The sequence below is a fragment of the Mobula hypostoma genome, chromosome 5 (genome assembly GCF_963921235.1).
Source record: "Mobula hypostoma chromosome 5, sMobHyp1.1, whole genome shotgun sequence".
Taxonomy (NCBI): domain Eukaryota; kingdom Metazoa; phylum Chordata; class Chondrichthyes; order Myliobatiformes; family Myliobatidae; genus Mobula; species Mobula hypostoma.
Window position 1 is genome coordinate 115056848 of NC_086101.1, and position 18732 is coordinate 115075579.

An 18732-nucleotide genomic window follows, 5' to 3' on the forward strand; every position below is an offset into this window, starting at 1 on the left:
GCGAGTTTTCAACTTATTCTTGGACTCCTAAAAGAACCTGTGGTTGGAAATCACCAGATCCAACATCAGCTTCCATCAGTCAGGCAGATCTGCACTCATGTAGTTCACTGTAAGTATGTATTGTAACTACAGTTAATCCAATAGAAACACCATCATTGTTTACTGTCTATCTGTATAATTGTACCAATGACTCCTATGATATGCACACCTGTATAAGATTAACTCTTTATATAACACCAGGATGAATCTACCTCATCTTTGCTATTTCTGTGCTTCCTGTAATTTCGGAGGGTCCTGTCCTAGACCTAGCACTTAAGTGCCATCATGAGGAAAGCTCTGTAGCACCTCTACTTCCTTAGGAGATTTGGCATGACATCGAAAACTTTGGCAAACGTCTATAGATGTGTAGTGGAGTATTGATGGCTACATCACAGCTGGTAAGGGAACACCAATGTTTTGAATGGAAAATCCCCAAAAGGTAGTGGATTCGGGCCAGTACATCACAGGTAAGTCCCTCCCAACCATTCAGCAGATCTATATGAAACGCTGCCATAGAAAAACAGCATCCACCATCAAGAACCCCCACCCACCTAGGTCATGCTCTTTTCCCACTGCTGCCATCAGGAAGAAGGTACAGGGGACTCAGGACTGGCACCACCAGGTTCAGGAACAGTTACTACCCCTCAACCATTGGGCTCTTAAACCAAAGGGAGTAACTTCAATTGCCTCATCACTGAATTGTTCCATAACAATAGACTCAATTTCAAGGCACTTTATCTCATGTTCTCGATATTTATTGCTTATTTATTATTACTATTTCTTCTTGTATTTGCACAGTTTGTTGTCTTCTTCATACTGGTTGAACACCCTAGTTGAGTGGTCTTTCATTGATTCTATTATAGTTAATATTCTATTAATTTGTTGAGTATACCCATTAGAAAATAGATATCAGAGTTGTATATGGTGACATATATGTATTTTGATAATAGAATTTGCTTTGAACTTTGTAATTTTTTTGTATATAAATCTCTTACTGTATTTATGCTTTTTGAATCTAAGGGTCTTGGCCTGAAACATCAACTGTTTATTCCCCTCCATAGATGCTGCCTGACCTGCTAAGCTCCTCCAGTACTTTGTGTGTGTGTGTTGGTCTAGATTTCCAGCATCTGCAGAATCTCTTGTTTGTGTGTGCCCTCCATGACCCTGCCATCCATGTACCTATCCAAACTTCTCTTAAACATTGAAATTGAACCTGTATCCACTACTTGCGCTGGCAGCTCATTCATCAGTCTCATCACCCTCTGAGTGAAGACACTTCCCCTCATGTTCCCCTTAAACTTTTCACCTTTCACCCTTAACCCATGACCTCCAGTCATAGTCCCACCGAACCTCAGTGGAAAAAGGCTGCTTAAATTTACCCTATCTATACCCCTCATAATCTATACCCCTTCTATCAAATCTCTCCTCAATCTTCTATGTTCCAAAGGATAAAGTCCTAACCTATTCAATCTTCCCTTATAACTCAGGTCCTCTAGACCCAGCAACATCCTTGTACATTTTCTCTGTACTCTTTCAACCTTATTTTCATGTTTCCTGCAGGTAGGTGACCAAAACTGTATGCAACACTCCAAATTAGGCATCACCAATGTCTTATACAACTTCAGCATAACATCCCATCTCCTGTACAGTACTCAGTACTTTGATTTATGATGGCCAATGTGCCAAAAGCTTTCTTTATGACCCTGTCTACCAGCAAGACCACTTTCAGTGAATTATGTGTCTGTATTCCCAGGTCCCTTTGTTCTACTGCATTCCTCAGTGCCCTACCATTGATTGAATAAGGACCTACCCTGGTTGTCCTTACCGAAGTGCAATACCTCGCACTTGTCTGCATTAAGTTCCATCTGCTATTTTGCAGCCCATTTTTCTGGCTGGTCCAGATCCCACTGCAAACTTTGATAGTCTTCCTCATTGTCCACTACATCCCCAATCTTGGTGCCATCTGCAAACTTGCTGGTCCAGTTAACCATGTTACCATCCCGATTATTGATATAGATGACAAACAGCAATAGACTCACTTATCCCTGCCGCATTCCACTCGTCACAGGCCTTCAGTCTTCCACTCTCTGGCTTTTCTCACAAAGCCAATATCTAATCCATCTTCAATACCAAGTGATTGGACCTTCTTGACATACTTCCCATGCAGGACCTTGTCACATGCCTTGCTAAAGTACACGTAGACAACATCCACTGCCTTGTCTTCATCAGCTTTCCTGGTAACTTGTTCAAAAATCTCAATAAGCTTGCTTAGACATGACCAACCACATACAAAGCCACGTTGACTACCAGTTTCTGTTAATCCAAATACTTCCGTATCTGGTCCCTTGGAATTCCTTCCAATAACTTTCCCACTACTAATTTCAGCCTCACTGGCCTCTAATTTCCTGGTTTATTCATTGAACCTTTCTTAAATAGCAGAACAACATTAGCTATTGTCTAATCCTCCAGGCATGCCTAAGGATGTTTTAAATATATCTGCTAGGGCCCCTGCTATTTCCGCACTAGCTTCCTACGGGATCTGAAGGAACATCTTGCCAGGCCCTGGAGATTTATCCACACTAACGGTTCAAGACAGCAAACGCCTCTTCCTCTGTAATCTGTGAGGGTCCATTTCCTCCCATCTGCAGACTCTGTCCATCTCCTGAGTAATATGCACAAAATCCATTTAAGATCTCCCCCATCTCCTTTGGCTTCATACATACAGTAGATTACCACTCTGACCTTTCAGAGGACCAATTTTTGTCTCTTGCTATCCTTTTGCTCTTGATATATCTGTAGAATCCCTTAGGATTCTCTATCACCCTGTCTGCTAGAGCAACCTCGTGTCTTCTTTTAACTCTCCTGATTTCCTTCTAAAGTATTCCCTTGCATTTCTTATAATCCTCAAGTACCTCATTTGTTCCAACCTGCCTGTACCTGCTATACACTTCCTTCTTTTTCTTAACCAGGCCTCAATATCTCTTGAAACCAAAGTATCGTATGAAAGATGGATGAACTTAGGGCATGGATCAGCACATGGAGTTATGTTATCGTAGCCATGAGGAGCAGGACTGGCAGCTCAATAATCCAGGGTTCCATTGTTTCAGATGTGACAGAACAGTAAGGGTTAAGGAAGAAGTGGTGGTGTTACTAGTCAGGGAACATGTCTTGGCAAAGGTTCTCTAAACTTGTTATTCTTGCCTTTTATTCTGACAGGAATGTACAAACTCTGTACTCTGAAAATTTCACTTTTGAAGGCCTCTCATTTCCCAAGTACACCTTTACCAGAAAACAACCTGTCCCAATCCACACTTGCCAGGTTCTTTCTGATACCATCAAAAGTGGCCTCTCTGCAATTTAGAATCTCAGCCTGAGGACTAGACTTATCCTTTCCCATAATTATCTTGAAACTAATGGCATTATGATCACTGGATGCAAAGTGTTCCCCTACACAAATTTCTGTCATCTGCCCTGTCTCATCCCTAACAAGAGATCTAGTATCGCCATCTCTCTATTTGGGACTTCTATGCACTGATTAAGGAAACTTTACTGAACACATTTGACCTCTTTCCGATCCAGCCCTTTTACAGTATGGGAATCTCAGTCAATATGTGGAAAGTTAAAATCACCTACTCTCAGAAACTTACTTGCAATATTATGCGATCTCTCTATAACTTTCCTCTTCTCAATCCTGTTGGGTGGTCTATAATATAATCCTATTAACCTGCTCATACCTTTCTTATTCCTCGGTTCCACACATAAAGCCTGACAAGACAGTTCTCCAGTCTGTCCTAGCTGAGCATTGCCAAGACATGTTCCCTGACATGTTCCCTGACTAGTAACACCACCTCTTCTTCCTTAACCCTTACTGTTCTGTCACATCTGAAACAATGGAACCCTGGATTATTGAGCTGCCAGTCCTGCTCCTCATGGCTACAATATCATAACTCCATGTGCTGATCCATGCCCTAAGCTCATCCACCTTTCATATAATACTCCTTGCATTGAAATATACACAGCTCAGAACATTAGACTTACCATGCTCAACCTTTTGATTCCCGACTTTGCATGTAGGCTTAACAAGACTTTTCTCCATAACCACTCCATTATCTGCCCTGGCACTCTGGTTCCTGTCTCCCCGCAACTCTAGTTTGAAGCCCCCTGTGCAGCACTAGCAAACCTTCCTGCTGGGATATTAGTCCCCCTCCAGTTCATGAGCAAACTGCTCCTTCTGTATAGATCCCAACTTCCCTAGAAGAGAGCCCAGTGATCCAAAAATATGAAACCATCCTTCCTACACCAACTCCTTAGCTATGTGTTAAACGAAACGATCTTTCCAGTTCTGGCCTCACTAGCACATGGCACAGGTAGAAATGCTGAGATCACATTCCCGGAGTTCCTGTCCTTTAACTTATCACCTAACTCCCTGAATTCACTTTGCAGGACCTCATCACCCATCCTACTCATGGCATTGGTACCGATGTGGACCATGACCTCTGGCTGCTCACCCTTCCACTTCAGAATGCTGTGGACTCAATCCGAGATGTCCCTGATCCTGGTACCCAGGAGACAACAAACCATCTGCCAATCTCATTCTTGCCCACACAACCTCCTTTCTGTTCTCCTAACTAACGAATCCCCTATCACTACAACTCACCTCTTCTACACTCTTTCCTCCTGAGCCACAGATCCAGACTCTGCCAGAGATCTGCTCGCTGTGGCTTCTACCCGGTAAGTCGTCCATCCCCAATGGTATCCAAAGTGGTATATTTAGTATTGAGGGGATTGGCCACAGGGGTGCTCTGCACTGGTTGCCTATTCTCTTTCCATCTCTTGACAGTCACCCCAGTACTTGTCTCCTACAACTTAAGGGTGACTGCTGTACCTCCCTCTAGCTCCTATCTATCACCTCCTCATTCTCCTGTACAAACCAAGGGTCATGGAGCTGCATCTCCCAGTTCCTTTACAGTCTCTGAGGAGCCGCATCTCAACGCACTTTGTATAGATGTAGTTATCAGTGAGACTGGAGGTCTCCCAAAGTTCCCACATCTTACACAAGGAATATACCACTAACTCTGGACCCATTCTCAGAGCACTAGCTATGTATTAACAGAAAAAAATCTTACTGGAAACTCACTTAGAGCCTATGTCTGTGCTTGTCAAAGCCTGTTCTTGCCCAAGCCTGTTGAGCCAAAGCCTGAATACTCTAATCTGTAACCTGTAATACTGCACATCCTGTAACCAATACAATCAATATGTAGTGTCATTGTGGCCATTAGCCTCCCCAACATCCAGGACTGTGAACCCAAGAACACTACCTCAATCTTGTCATAGGTTTTAGAGGCTTGCATAGCTGGAGAGCTATGTTGGCTGGAGTCGGGGCTTTATGCTTTGGCTCCTGGTAGGGTCACCCATGCCAAACAGGTCAAAAGGTAGAGGCCAGACTGAGAGTGGTCCATTGGTCCTCTAGGTTTGGGGGTACAGTTGAGAGTTAACAACCCTGACTGGAAAGACAAAATTGTTACTGAAACAGCAACGAAGAATCCTTCTACATCTGAGTGCAACGGTATTCCTGAGTCTCCACCTGGGACTTGCATGACTGACAGTAGTGAAAACTGGGAGGAAGCTACTGACACGATGAAGGAAGCCGTGGACACCACCAGGGCTAGGGGACCTTCACAACTAATCTAAACACTAATGGCATAACGGGCAGTAAGTGATTGTTGCTGCATAACAACAAATTTTGTGACATATGCGGGTGACATTAAACCTGATTCTGATCTGTGTTTGTATTTATTCTTCCTGTAGCTACAGTCAGGGTGCCAGTGCCTACCTAGATAGGATAATTACTGTCAGAATATAGAGTATATCCCTACAGTTATAACACTGGAGATATGACAAAATGTTTTGCAAATTGAGGATTTAGTCCTTGACCAGCAAGTACAGTCCAAATGCCATCTGTAAATTTGCTGATGATAGAACTTATTGTTGGCAGAATTGCAGATGGTGATGTGACAGTATACAGGAGCAAGACAGATCAGCTGGTTGAGTGGTGTCGTAGCAACAACCTTGCACTCAGCATGAATAAGACCAAAGAACTGATTGTGGACTTCAGAAAGGGAACACACACCAGTCCTCAGAGGGATCAGAAGTGGAAAGAGTGAGCAACTTCAAGTTCCTGGTGTCAATATCTCTGAGGATCTATCCTGGGACCAACATATCAATGCAGTTACAAAGAAGAGATGGCAGTGGTTCTATTTCATTAGGGGTTTGAGGAGATTTGGTATGTCACCAAAGACACTCACAAATTTCTACCAATGTACCGTGCAGAGCATTTTGACTGGCTGCATCACTCTCTGGTATGGGGGTGGGGGAACAAGATAGAAGTAAGCTGCAGAGAGTTGTAAATTCAGTCAGCTCCATCATGGGCACTAGCCTGTGTAATATTCAGGACATCTTCAAGGAGCGATACTCCTATGGACCCCCTTCATCCTGCCCTTTTCTCATTTCTACCATCAGGAAGGAGGTACACGAGACTGAAGGCACACACTCAACGATTCAGGAACAGCTTCTTCCCCTCTGTCATCAGATTGCTGACTGGACATTGAACCCATGAACACTACCTCACTACTTTCTTATCTCTATTTTTGTACTACTTATTTATCTATTTAATATATACACATACTGTAATTCACAGTTTTTTCTCAATTATTATGTGTCGTATTGTACTGCTGCTGCAAAGACAACAAACTTCATGACACATTCCGGTGATATTAAACCTGATTCTGATTCTGAATTGAACAGGATTGAATTACTAATGGTGAATTGTAAAGCGGTGCACAAGACTATACTTTACACAAGACTGTGATCATGAGGAAAGGATGAACAGTCAAATGGACTCTTACTTCTTATCCACATTCCAGCTGTTGCCAAAGTCATTGACATTCTTCACGATCTGACCCTCAGGAGTCCTGAAGTCGTCACTGGGGATTCCGTTGTAGTCACCACACAAACCACATAGCTGGCCAGCATAGCTGTACAGAGACACAGGGCATTAGGAAGAGTAATAGGAAGAGCAATTAGGCATCGTTCCTTGAAGATGGATCCAGGATATCTTCAAGGAGCGATGACTCAAAAAGATGGCATTCATCATTAAGGACCCCCATCACTCTGGTCATGCTCTCTTCTCATTGTTACCGTCAGGGAGGAGGTGCAGAAGCCTGAAGGCACAGACTCAGTGATTCAGGAACAGCTTCTTCCTCTCGGCCTCACCTGGAAGGACAGTCTGGGGCCCTGAATGGTGGCAAGGGAGGAAGTGTAAGGGCATGTGTAGCACTTGTTCCGCTTACAAGGATAAGTGCCAGGAGGGAGATCAGTGGGGAGGGATGGGGGGGACGAATGGACAAGGGAGTCGCGTAGGGAGCGATCCCTGCGGAAAGCGGGGGGGGGGGGGAGGGAAAGATGTGCTTAGTGGTGGGATCCCGTTGGAGGTGGCGGAAGTTACGGAGAATAATTTGGGGTGATATACTGCGTCCGGTGCTCCCGATGTGACCTTCTATATATTGGCAAGACCCGACGCAGACTGGGAGACCGCTTTGCTGAACACCTACGCTCTGTCCGCCAGAGAAAGCAGGATCTCCCAGTGGCCACACATTTTAATTCCACATCCCATTCCCATTCTGACATGTCTATCCATGGCCTCCTCTACTGTAAAGATGAAGCCACACTCAGGTTGGAGGAACAACACCTTATATTCCCTCTGGGTAGCCTCCAACCTGATGGCATGAACAACGACTTCTCTAACTTCCGCTAATGCCCCCCCTCCCCCTCGTACCCCATCCGTTATTTATTTTTATACACACATTCTTTCTCTCACTCTCCTTTTTCTCCCTCTGTCCCTCTGACTATACCCCCCCCTTGTCTTTCTCAGCGGGCGTCCTGTCCCATGATCCTCTCATATCCCCTTTGCCAATCACCTGTCCAGCTCTTGGCTCCATCCCTCCCCCTCCTGTCTTCTCCTATCATTTTGGATCTCCCCCTCCCCCTCCCACTTTCAAATCTCTTACTAACTCTTCCTTCAGTTAGTCCTGACAAAGGGTCTCGGCCTGAAACATCGACTGTACCTCTTCCTGGAGATGCTGCCTGGCCTGCTGCATTCACCAGCAACTTTGATGTGTGTTCCTTCCTGGAAACATGTCTTTGCTGCCATCTTGTACCTTCCAGATCCATTTTCAAGCTCCTCGACTCGTACCATCTGTACGCACATTCAGTTGACTGCTTCTCCCACTGCATTCAATTCTCTGTAACTTCTACCATCTCCAATGGGATCCCACCAGCAAGCACATCTTTCATTTCCCCCAGTTCATGCTTTCCACAGGGATCACTCCCTACGCGACTCTCTTGTCTATTCGTCCCTCCCCAATGATCTCCCTCCTGGCACTTGCAAGTGGAACAAGTGCTACACCTGCTCCTACACCTTCTCCCTCACTACCATTCAAGGCCCTGGACAGTCCATCCATGGGAGAAGACACTCTACTTGTGAGTCTGTTGGGATCATCTACTATATCTAGTGCTCTCGGTGTGGCATCCTATGTATCGGTGAGACCCAACGTAGATTGGAAGATCACTTAGCTGAGCACCTATGCTCTGTCTGCCAGAAAAAGCGGGACCTCCTAGTGGCCACCCATTTTAATTCCATTTCACATTCTGACATATTAGTCCATGGCCTCCTCTACTGCCATGATGAATCCACACTCAGATTGGAGGAGCAACATAAGACCATAAGTTATAGGAGCAGAAGTAGGCTATTCAGCCCATCGAGTCTGTTCCGCTATTCAATCATGGGCTGATCCAATTCTTCCAGTCATCTCCACTCCCCTGCCTTCTCCCCATACACTTTGATGCCCTGGCTAATCAAGAACCTATCTATCTCTGCCGTAAATGACTTGGCCTCCACAGCTGCTCGTGGCAACAAATTCCACAGCTTTACTACCCTCCGACTAAAGTAATTTCTCCACATCTCTGTTTTAAATGAACGTCCTTCAATCCTGAAGTCGCGCCCTCTTGTCCTACATTCCCCTATCATGGGAAATAACTTTGCCATATCTAAACTGTTCAGGCCTCTTAACATTCAGAATGTTTCTATAAGATCCCCCCTCATTCTCCTGAACTCCAGGGAATACAGCCCAAGAGCTGCCAAACGTTCCTCATATGGTAACTTTAAATACAGGAATCAGGACTGATTCCTGGAATCATTCTCGTGAATCTTCTCTGAACTCTCTCTAATGTCAGCATATCCTTTCTAAAATAAGGAGCCCCAAACTGCACACAATGCTCCAAGTGTGGTCTCACCAGTGCGTTATAGAGCCTCAACATCACATCCCTGCTCTTATATTCTATACCTCTAGAAATGAATGCCAATATTGCATTTGCCTTCTTCACAAACCATTCCACCTGGAGGTTAACCTTTAGGGTATCCTGCACAAAGACTCCCAAGTCCCTTTGCAACTCTGCATTTTGAATTCTCTCCCCATCTAAATAATAGCCTGCCCTTTTATTTCTTCTACCAAAGTGCATGACCATACACTTTCCAACGTAGTAATCTGTCCCACATCCCTCAGTGTAACACTGACTCATGCCACACCGCCCACTGTATTGGCCCAAACCATTTACCATAAAACTCATAAACACAAGAAACTGCAGATACTGGATATTCAGAGCAACACACACATGCTGGAAGAACTCAGCAGGTCAGGCAACATCTGTGGAAAGCTCTTTGATTTGCACTATGCCCACTATCAACAACTTAATTCCCTGTAACCTGCACAAATGCTGGAGGAACTCATCACATAAGGCAGCATCTATAGGCAGGAATAAACAGTCAATGTTTTAGGCCTAGACCTACCTTCAGACCTGCTGCCTGACAGGATTTCCAGCATTTGCAGAATATTTCATTTCTGTTTTTCTTTATGTTTCCCTCCTGTTTTTTGTTTTTATCTCTTGCTATCCCTTAAGAAGGGTGGCAGGGTGGAGATGCGTCTCCACCAAAGGAGGTGTAAGGTGCTCCTTCCCTCCGCTAGCCTGCAGGTCACCCTTGGGCAAGGTGTAGCACCTGCTTAGCCCTCGATCAGGGTCATGTGAAGCCATGGGAGCAGGTGATGGATGGTCGTACGAGCAGCCAATGCATATCACAAGACCCAGTATTGATAATGACTGGGGTCACCTGTCTTGTAAAGACACTACCCAGAAGAAGGCAATGGCAGCCACTTCTGTAGAACAATTTGCCAATAACAATCATGGCCATAGACCATGAGTAGCCATATCATATGACATGGCACATAATGAATGAACCATCCCTGAAGACCATCAATGGTACAGTGGTACTTAGTTTCTATCAAAGAATGCAAAAGAATTGACAGAATAGACAAAATCTGTAACCCTCCAACTCCATGCCTCTCATTTTCAAATGGAGCGTACCCACCTTCTCAGAACCTTAACTTCTGCGTGGTGCCTGCCATCGTATCTCACAGTCAGACCAAAGTCTGTTTCTATAATAATATGCTTGCCAGATAATTTGACTGACAGTCCGGTGACCGGATGATGAGGAACAGTGACCGTCTTTCCATCAACCTGAGGGAAGCAAAACAAAATAGCTAGTTCACTCATTAATTCACTCATTTACCTATTTTTTCAAAAAGTGGGCTCTTCTAGTCCTTATAGCCATGCTGCCCATGATTTAACCCTTGCCTAATCACAGGACAATCACAATGCTTTACAGTACGGGTGACCCAGGTTCAATTCCCTCCGCTGCCTGTAGGGTGTTTGTATGTTCTCCCTGTGATCACGTGGGTTTCCTCCGGGTGCTCCGGTTTCCTCACACAGCCCAAAGGCGTACATTAATCGGTCACTGCAAATTGTCCTGTGATTAGGCTAGGGTTAAATCGGGGGGTTGCTGGGCAATGTGGCTTACAGGACTGTATCTCAATAAAACAAACAAATAAATAAATAATTTTGCAAAGGCCAATTAACCTATCAACTGCTATGCCTATGGACTTTGGGAGGAAACCAGGACACCCTGAGAAAACCCAAGCATTCGATGGGAAGGATGTACAGACTCCTTACAGATGATGTTGGAACTGAACTCTGAACTCCAATGCCCCGAGCTGTAATAGTGCCATGCCACCATGGCACCCAGTTTGGAAGGAGTAAACTGCAGTATATTCCGCCACACTCTTCATGTGTCTGGTAAGATGATGGATAGACTTTGGGCATCAAGCAACGAGCTGTTCGTGATGGGATACTGAGCTTGATCAGTGGTTCAGGGGCTGGTGCAGTTGAATTTCTGGAGAACGCTGACCTCCATCATTGAATAACAAGGATAGGCCGGTTGTTGAGATTGTAAATTCTTTCATTTTTGAGGCGTGAATGTTAGATGCCCACTTTTGGCAATTAAAGCATTGAGGAAGATCGAAACATCGAGGCCAACGCGGAAGGCGAGTGAGGGTTCAGCGCCGACTGCCTGCCTTCTGATTGCTGATGGAGAGGAGCCTGTGTGGCGGCCTGTCACTGCGGCCGGAGGGTAGGCCTCTGTGTTCGAGTGGCGTCTCTCTCTGTCGATGATGTCTCTGAGGTTCTGCGTTTATGCATCAGTTTATGGTGTGTGGACTTTTTCAGTCTTATGCTTCTTACATTCTGTGTTTTTTGCCCGTTCTTTCTCATTTTTTTGTGTGAGGGGAGTGGGTTTGGGGTCGATGTTCTTGTTCCGTTTTGTGTGGGGGAAGGGGGTTTGGGGGGTTGATGATTGGGTTGCTATTCTTTTTTGTGCGGAGGGGTGGGGTTGATGGTTTTCTTTGTTCCCTGGCTATCTGGAGAAGACATATCTCAGAATTGTATACCGCATACACACTTTGAGAATAAATGAACCTTTGAACCTTTTAGGAGCCCGTGCTTGAAAATCTTGCTGCATGATGCCATGGCCTGGTTTATTTTCTTGAGGATTACAGATGGGATTGAACAGTGCAATCGTCAGCTGACATCATCACTTTAGAGACCTTAGGTGAGGGAAAGAAGGTTACTGATGAACACGGCTGGGTCCAGCTCTGTCTCCTCCGGAGCATATCCATAACTTTCATGGATTGGATAACTGATCTCCAATGACCTCATCGGTGGTGAGAGAGAGAGAGTTTGCTGCTGCTCTCAAGTTGGTGGGAGCTCGAAAAAGCAACAGCACAGACTGTAACATTGAGGGGAGTCCAACAGCAAGCTGCTGTGGCAGGAGTGATACCTCTCGCTCGTTAGTGTGGGATATCAAACATTGGGGTGTACAGTGGCTTTTGATGGACTCTCGATCACGGTTTCTTTGGGGGCTTTGCTATTACTTGAATGGCGGGTGGTGGGGGTGCTGAGGCAGGCGGGGAGAGCGCGTGAGGGGAGGGCTACTGCTTTTGTGTTGGAGGAAGAGGTGGGCTTTGGGGTTCTAACATTTTTCTGTCATTTATTCTTTGGAGTTTTCTTCTGTTTTCATGGATGTCTGTGAATAGTAAGAATTTCAAGTTGTATACTGTATACATTCTCTGATATTAAATGGAATCTCTGAACCATTGAATTTTATTTTGTGCAAGGTATGACCATTGCTCACGCTTCCCATAAATTTCAGTTTTGCCAGGGCTCTTTGGGTAAATACTGCCCTGCAGTCAAATACAGTCTGTCTTGCTTCCTATTGGGTTTCTTCAGTTACAGTTGCTTCCATCTACTGTGCTGAATTTTCGTAAATCTTGGGAATGTCAGTGAAAATATCCCTTCAGATGAGGTAAATGATTCTGATAAAGTGGGTATTTAGCCAGAATGCAGAACAGGCATAGTGTCTGGACGAAGCACAGGTCTCAAACGTGATATGGGTGTTACCACCTCGGCTCGTTGGTTGACTATTCTGAGGGCTCTGAGTTTTTTGCTGATGAGTTTTTTTTTGTAGTCTCTGCATTTTATTAATTACAATTAGCTGTAATGTTGTGTTTTGGGCTTTTGTATGTGTTATTGTTAGGTCATTTAAGTTGCAGTTGTCTTTGATTACTTCTCCGAGACTTTACAGGTATCCAATTAAATATTCTTCGACTTTAGTCTCTGATTAGAATAGTTACTTGTTAGCTTGTAATTAGTCTGGGGTCTTATCAGCTGGGCACAGATTCTTTCATTCCCTGGAGCGTATTTAAAGGGGCAGTGCTTGCCCCTCATTGGCTCAGTTGTCCTGATCCTTGCCTAGTGAAGTTTGGGCTGAGTTATCCAACACTTTGAAAGTTCAACTGTTTTGTTAATAAAATTCCTAATTTTGTTGATCCTGTGCTTGGATCTGAAGATGCAGTGTGACAACGGGACAGAAAGCATGGAATTGGGAAAGCTAGGCAAGACCTGAAGCTCAGAACAGCTTTCCATTCAGGGAAGCCACAACCTAGCCAAGACGTTGAACAAGCTTCTGATCTCCTCCTTTACTCTACAGCCACCAATCTGCTCACCCCGCCACAATCCATCGGCCTACTGCCATACACAATAGAGTCAAAAATGGAAAGGCAAGCTTCCTCACCTGGACAATCTTGTTCCTGAGCACTGACACGGTGATGCCGTAGACGCTGACATGAACCGCTTTGACATATGACACTGTCTTCACTCCGTTGCGATGCTCGTTGGCCGTGTACACGGTGAACGGGGTCAGACTGGAGTTACAGGGCTTGGCCAACACGTAAGTGCAGTTGCCCTGGAAGTTGAACTTCCTCTTGTCGAAGGAGGTGTAGTGGGGGTCTCCGGATGCGGTGCAGGTGGATGAGCCTGAGAGGGGAGATGGACAGAGTGAGGTGGGTTAAGTCCACACTTCCAACAGCAGAGGACTTTCTTCAGACACGTTGGAACTAGTGGACAGTTGGGAGTACCCTACATCGACCTGTGCAGGGTAATGTAACTGGTGGAAATATACATAATTCACAACCGCCGACATTGAGTTGGGGTTCACTTTAAGGGCTGGTTTAACGTATTGACATATTACGTGAAGTTCTGGTACTGTGCTTATTGTGTTCAGTGTTTGGAGTACAATGAATAAGTTGTAACAATTTTTCTTAAACATAAAATGCCTCAAGTCGTTTTATTTGTGAAAACCTACATTGGTGACCCCGATGTGATTTGAAAATGTGGCCTTCACCTGTACTATAGCCCTCTGTACCCTTTCCATCCATGTACCTATCCAAATTTCTCTTAAGCATTGAAATCAAACCCACATCCACCACTTCTACTGGCAGCTCGTTCCACACTCACACCACCCTCTGAGTGAAGAAATCACAGAAGAGTTGCGTAGCAACATTGGAACTGATGTATGTGGGGGGCATCTGACAGAATGGGAAAGGGGAGGGAACAGAATGATTAAACCCATCCCTCACCCAGTACCCCTGACCCTTTACCTTTAGGATAACAGCCCTGGACACCACCCTTGTTGTCACAGTACTCGTCGGGGCCACAGCTGGTGTCCGTGCACTGGACGTTGTTGCTGGACAGGCACTTACACACCTGGTTACAGGCCTCAGACCAGATCACATCCCCAGGCTGGAGAAACAGAGAGATGCACATTAGGTGGGGCATGTAAAGAAAAAGGGAGGCCCATTTGAGAGGCAGGAAGAGTTTGCATTTCACAACCTCTGGATATCCGACATTAGGTCAAGAAAGATGTTCTAACATTTTCTGTGAACAAAACCAGAACAGCCTAGCCAGATTAGTGTAGTGGTTAGCACAATATTTTACAGTACCAGTGACCCAAGTTCATTTCCCACTGATGCCTGTAAGGAGATTGTATGTTCTCCCCATGACTGCGTGGCCGGGTGCTCCGGTTTCCTCCCACAGTCTAAAGGCGTACTGGTTGGTAAGTTAATTGGTCATTGTAAATGGTCCTGTGATTAGACTAGGGTTAAATCGGGGTTGTTGGACAGCGCAGCTCGAGGGGCTGGAAGGGCCTACTCCACGTTGTATCTCAATAAATAAACAAATTTATTGCCCAATTTCAGGAAAACCTCCTGTACTGCATTGTAACGCACACAAAATGCTGGAGGAACTCTGCAGGTCAGGCAGCATCTATGGAAATGAGTAAACAGCCAACATTTTAGGCTGAGACCCTTCTTCAGGACTGAGAAGGAAGGGGGAAGACACCAGAATAAAAAAGTAGGAGGAGGGAAAGGAGGACAGCTGGAAGGTGATAGGTAAAGCCTGGTGGATGGGAAAGGTCAAGGGCTGGAGATGGAAGGAATCTGAGAGTCATAGTCATAGTCATACTTTATTGATCCCAAGGGAAATTGTTTTTCATTACAGATGCACCAACCAAGAATAGAGTATAAATAAAGCAATATAAAACCATAAATAATTAAATAGTAACATGTAAATGCCAGGAAATAAGTCCAGGACCAGCCTATTGGCTCTGGGTGTCTGACCCTCCAAGGGAGGAGTTGTAAAGTTTGATGGCCACAGGCGGGAATGACTTTCTATGACGCTCAGTGTTGCATCTCGGTGGAATGAGTCTCTGGCTGAACGTACTCCTGTGCCCAACCAGTACATTATGTAGTGGATGGGAGACATTGTCCAAGATGGCATGCAACTTAGATAGGAGAGGAGAGTGGGCCATAGGAGAAAGGGAAGGTGGAGGTGACCCAGAGGGAGGTGATATGCAAGTGAGAAGAGGTAAGAGGCCAGATTGGAGAATAGAAGGGGGGGGGGGGGGAAGGGATTTTTTTCTTAAATATAAGGAGAAATCGATATTCATGCCATCAGTTTGGAGGCTACCCAGACAGAATACAAGGTGCTACTCCTCCTCCCTGAGGGTGGCCTCATCTTGGCACGAGAAGATGATGGACCAACATGTCAGAACGGGAATGGGAACAGGAATTAAAATGCTTGGCCAGTGGGAAATTCTGCTTTTGGCAGATGGAGGGGAGATGCTCGACAAAGTGGTTCCCCAATTTACAACGAGTCTCACCAATGAAGAGGAGTCCACATTGAGAGCACTGGACACAATAGACGACCCCAGTAGATTCACAAGTGAAGTGTTGCCTCACCTGGAAGGACTGTTTGATACCCTAAATGGAGGTGAGGGAGGGGGGTGAATGGGCAGGTGTAGCACTGAGACTGCTTACAGGTATAAGTCCTGGAAGGACAAATGGACAAGGGAATCTCAGAGGGAGCGATCCCTGCAGAAAGCTAGTGGGGGGGGGTAGGTAAAGTTGTGTTTCATGGTAGATCCTTCTGGAAATGGCAGAATTTGTGGAAGATGACGCGTTGGATGCGGAGGTTCATGGGTTGGTAGGTGATGATAACAGGAATTCTATCACTGTTAAGGTAGCAGGAGGATGTGGAGAGCACGGATGTTCAGGAAATGGAGAAGATGTGGGTGAGGGCAGCACCAGTAATAGAGGAAGGGAAAGCCTGGTCTCTGAAGAAGGAGCACATTTCTGGTGTCCTGGAAAGCCACATTCTGGGAACAGAAGCAGTGGAGGTGAAGGAACTGAGAAAAGGAAGTAGCATTTTGGTGAAGGAACTGACCTCCAAGAGGACCACAGCCTTGTCGTGGCATGGGGACTTGCGTGCCTCAATAACCCAGACAGCTATGTTGCCTCGAGTCAGGTCTTTATGCTTTGGCTCTTGGTAGGGTCACCCATGCCAAACAGGTCAAAGTGCAGAGGTCAGCATAAGAGTGGTCCACAGGGCCTCGAAGTTCGGGGTTTCAGTTCAGAGCCAGCAGCCCTGACTGGTCAAAACAGCAATGAAGAATCCTTCTACAAACGGTATTCCTGAGTCTCCACTCGGGACTTGCAGTATTGACAGTAGTGAAAACAGAGGGGAAGCTACTGACATGGTGAAGGAAACCCTTAACAGCACTGGAGATGGAGGACCTTCATTGTTACCCTAAACACCAGTGGCATAACAAGCAACGAGAAGGAAATGAGAAAAGGGAATAGCATTTTGTTTGCTCTACATTGTGTCAGCCTATCATTACAACCTTCTTGTGTATTTAATATTTCAATAATATTTGAGAAATCTTGTATGTATATATATATTGTTTGATTAAACTTTGTTCCTTTACGTAATTCATAACGCGTTATATGTAAAAATACGTGAATGGCATACGTCATCAATTCATCTACTGACACAATAGCCACTGCTCTACATACTGTTGTTGCGCATCTGGAGAAGAAGGATGTTTATGTGAGAATACTGTTTTTGGACTACAGTTTAGCATTCAACACTATAGTTCCATCCAAGCTTGACAAGAAGCTTAGAGACCTCGGTCTTGACCCTGCCTTGTGCTGGATCCTGGACTCCCTGTCAGATCGCCAGCAAGTTGTTAGAGTGGGCTCCCTCACCTCCAACCCTCTGACTCTCAATACAGGAGCTCCTCAGGGCTGCGTACTGGGTCCCCTCCTTTACTCCCTGTTTACCCATGACTGTGTCGCCACCCATAGCTCCAATCTGCTAATTAAATTTGCCACTGACACTACATTTATTAGCCTTATCTCAAACAATAACGAGGTGGCCTACAGGGAAGAAGTAATTTCTCTGACACAATGATGTCAAGAAAACAACCTCTCCCTCAATGTCGTAAAACAAAGGAGCTGGTTGTGGACTACATGAAGAATGGAGACCGGTTAACCCCTATTCACATCAATGGATCTGGGGCTGAGAGGGTAAACATCGTCATAACCGAGGATCTCACGTGGTCTGTACACGCCAGATGTGTGGTGAAAAAGTCACAACAGTGCCTCTTTCACCTCAGACGGTTGAGGAAGTTTGGTATGGGCCCCCAAATCCTAAGAACTTTCTACAGGAGCACAATTGAGAGCATCCTGACTGGCTGCATCACTGCCTGGTATGGGAACTGTATCTTCCTTAATCGCAGGACTCTGCAGAGAGTGGTGTAGACAGCCCAGCACATCTATAGATGTGAACGTCCCATGATTCAGGATATTTACAAGGACATGTGTGTAAAAAGGGCCCGGATGATCATTGAGGACCCAAGTCATCCCAACCGCAATCTATTCCAGCTGCTACCATCTGGGAAGTGGTACCACAGCATAAAAGCCAGGACCAACAGGCTCCAGGACAGCTTCTTCCACCAGACCATCAGACTGATGAACTCACACTGACTTGAGTGTACTCTATATTACGTTGACTGTTCTATTTATTATAAATTACTATGATTGCACATGGCACATTTAGATGGAGATGTAATGTAAAGATTTTTACTCCCCACTTATGTGAAGGATGTAAGAAATAAAGTCAATTCAATCACGCCATCACGTGATAATTGCACACCTCGTTTAAAGACAAAGTTAGACCTGCATTCCTGGACTCCCGTGTTTTCCTTTGATTTAGTTTAATGTCTTGAAGTTAAAAAACAGAACATTTCTCTACCCTTCCCAGTTTGGGTCACAACTAAACTCCCTCAGTCTCTGGATCTCGGAATCCTTCATCCGTGTTTTCCAAACCTGATAGCCTCTGCTTTAGCTCCAATCATAGGTGGATATACTTTACATCCACTCAAAAAATTAATGATTTCAAAGACTTTTATCAGCTCTCACACTGCTCAGAGACTGATTTCAGAACACACATCTTATTGAGATTTTTTAAACTTACTGCCTGTTACACTGCTGTGTTTAGGGCAGCAATGAATGT

At 45.1% G+C, this 18732-nt stretch overlaps 1 protein-coding gene across 1 annotated transcript in view; it reads right to left on the bottom strand.

The window, feature by feature from the left end:
- The window catches only part of LOC134346945 (IgGFc-binding protein-like), a 235050-nt gene that overhangs the window by 95554 nt on the left and 120764 nt on the right, over window positions 1-18732 (bottom strand). Inside the window, exons 61-64 of the mRNA XM_063048829.1 lie at window positions 14481-14622; window positions 13616-13857; window positions 10520-10668; window positions 6945-7073 (exon numbers count right to left, since the gene is read on the bottom strand). Coding sequence (XP_062904899.1) covers window positions 6945-7073; window positions 10520-10668; window positions 13616-13857; window positions 14481-14622 — 662 coding nt within the window. The remainder of the gene's footprint in view (window positions 1-6944; window positions 7074-10519; window positions 10669-13615; window positions 13858-14480; window positions 14623-18732) is intronic.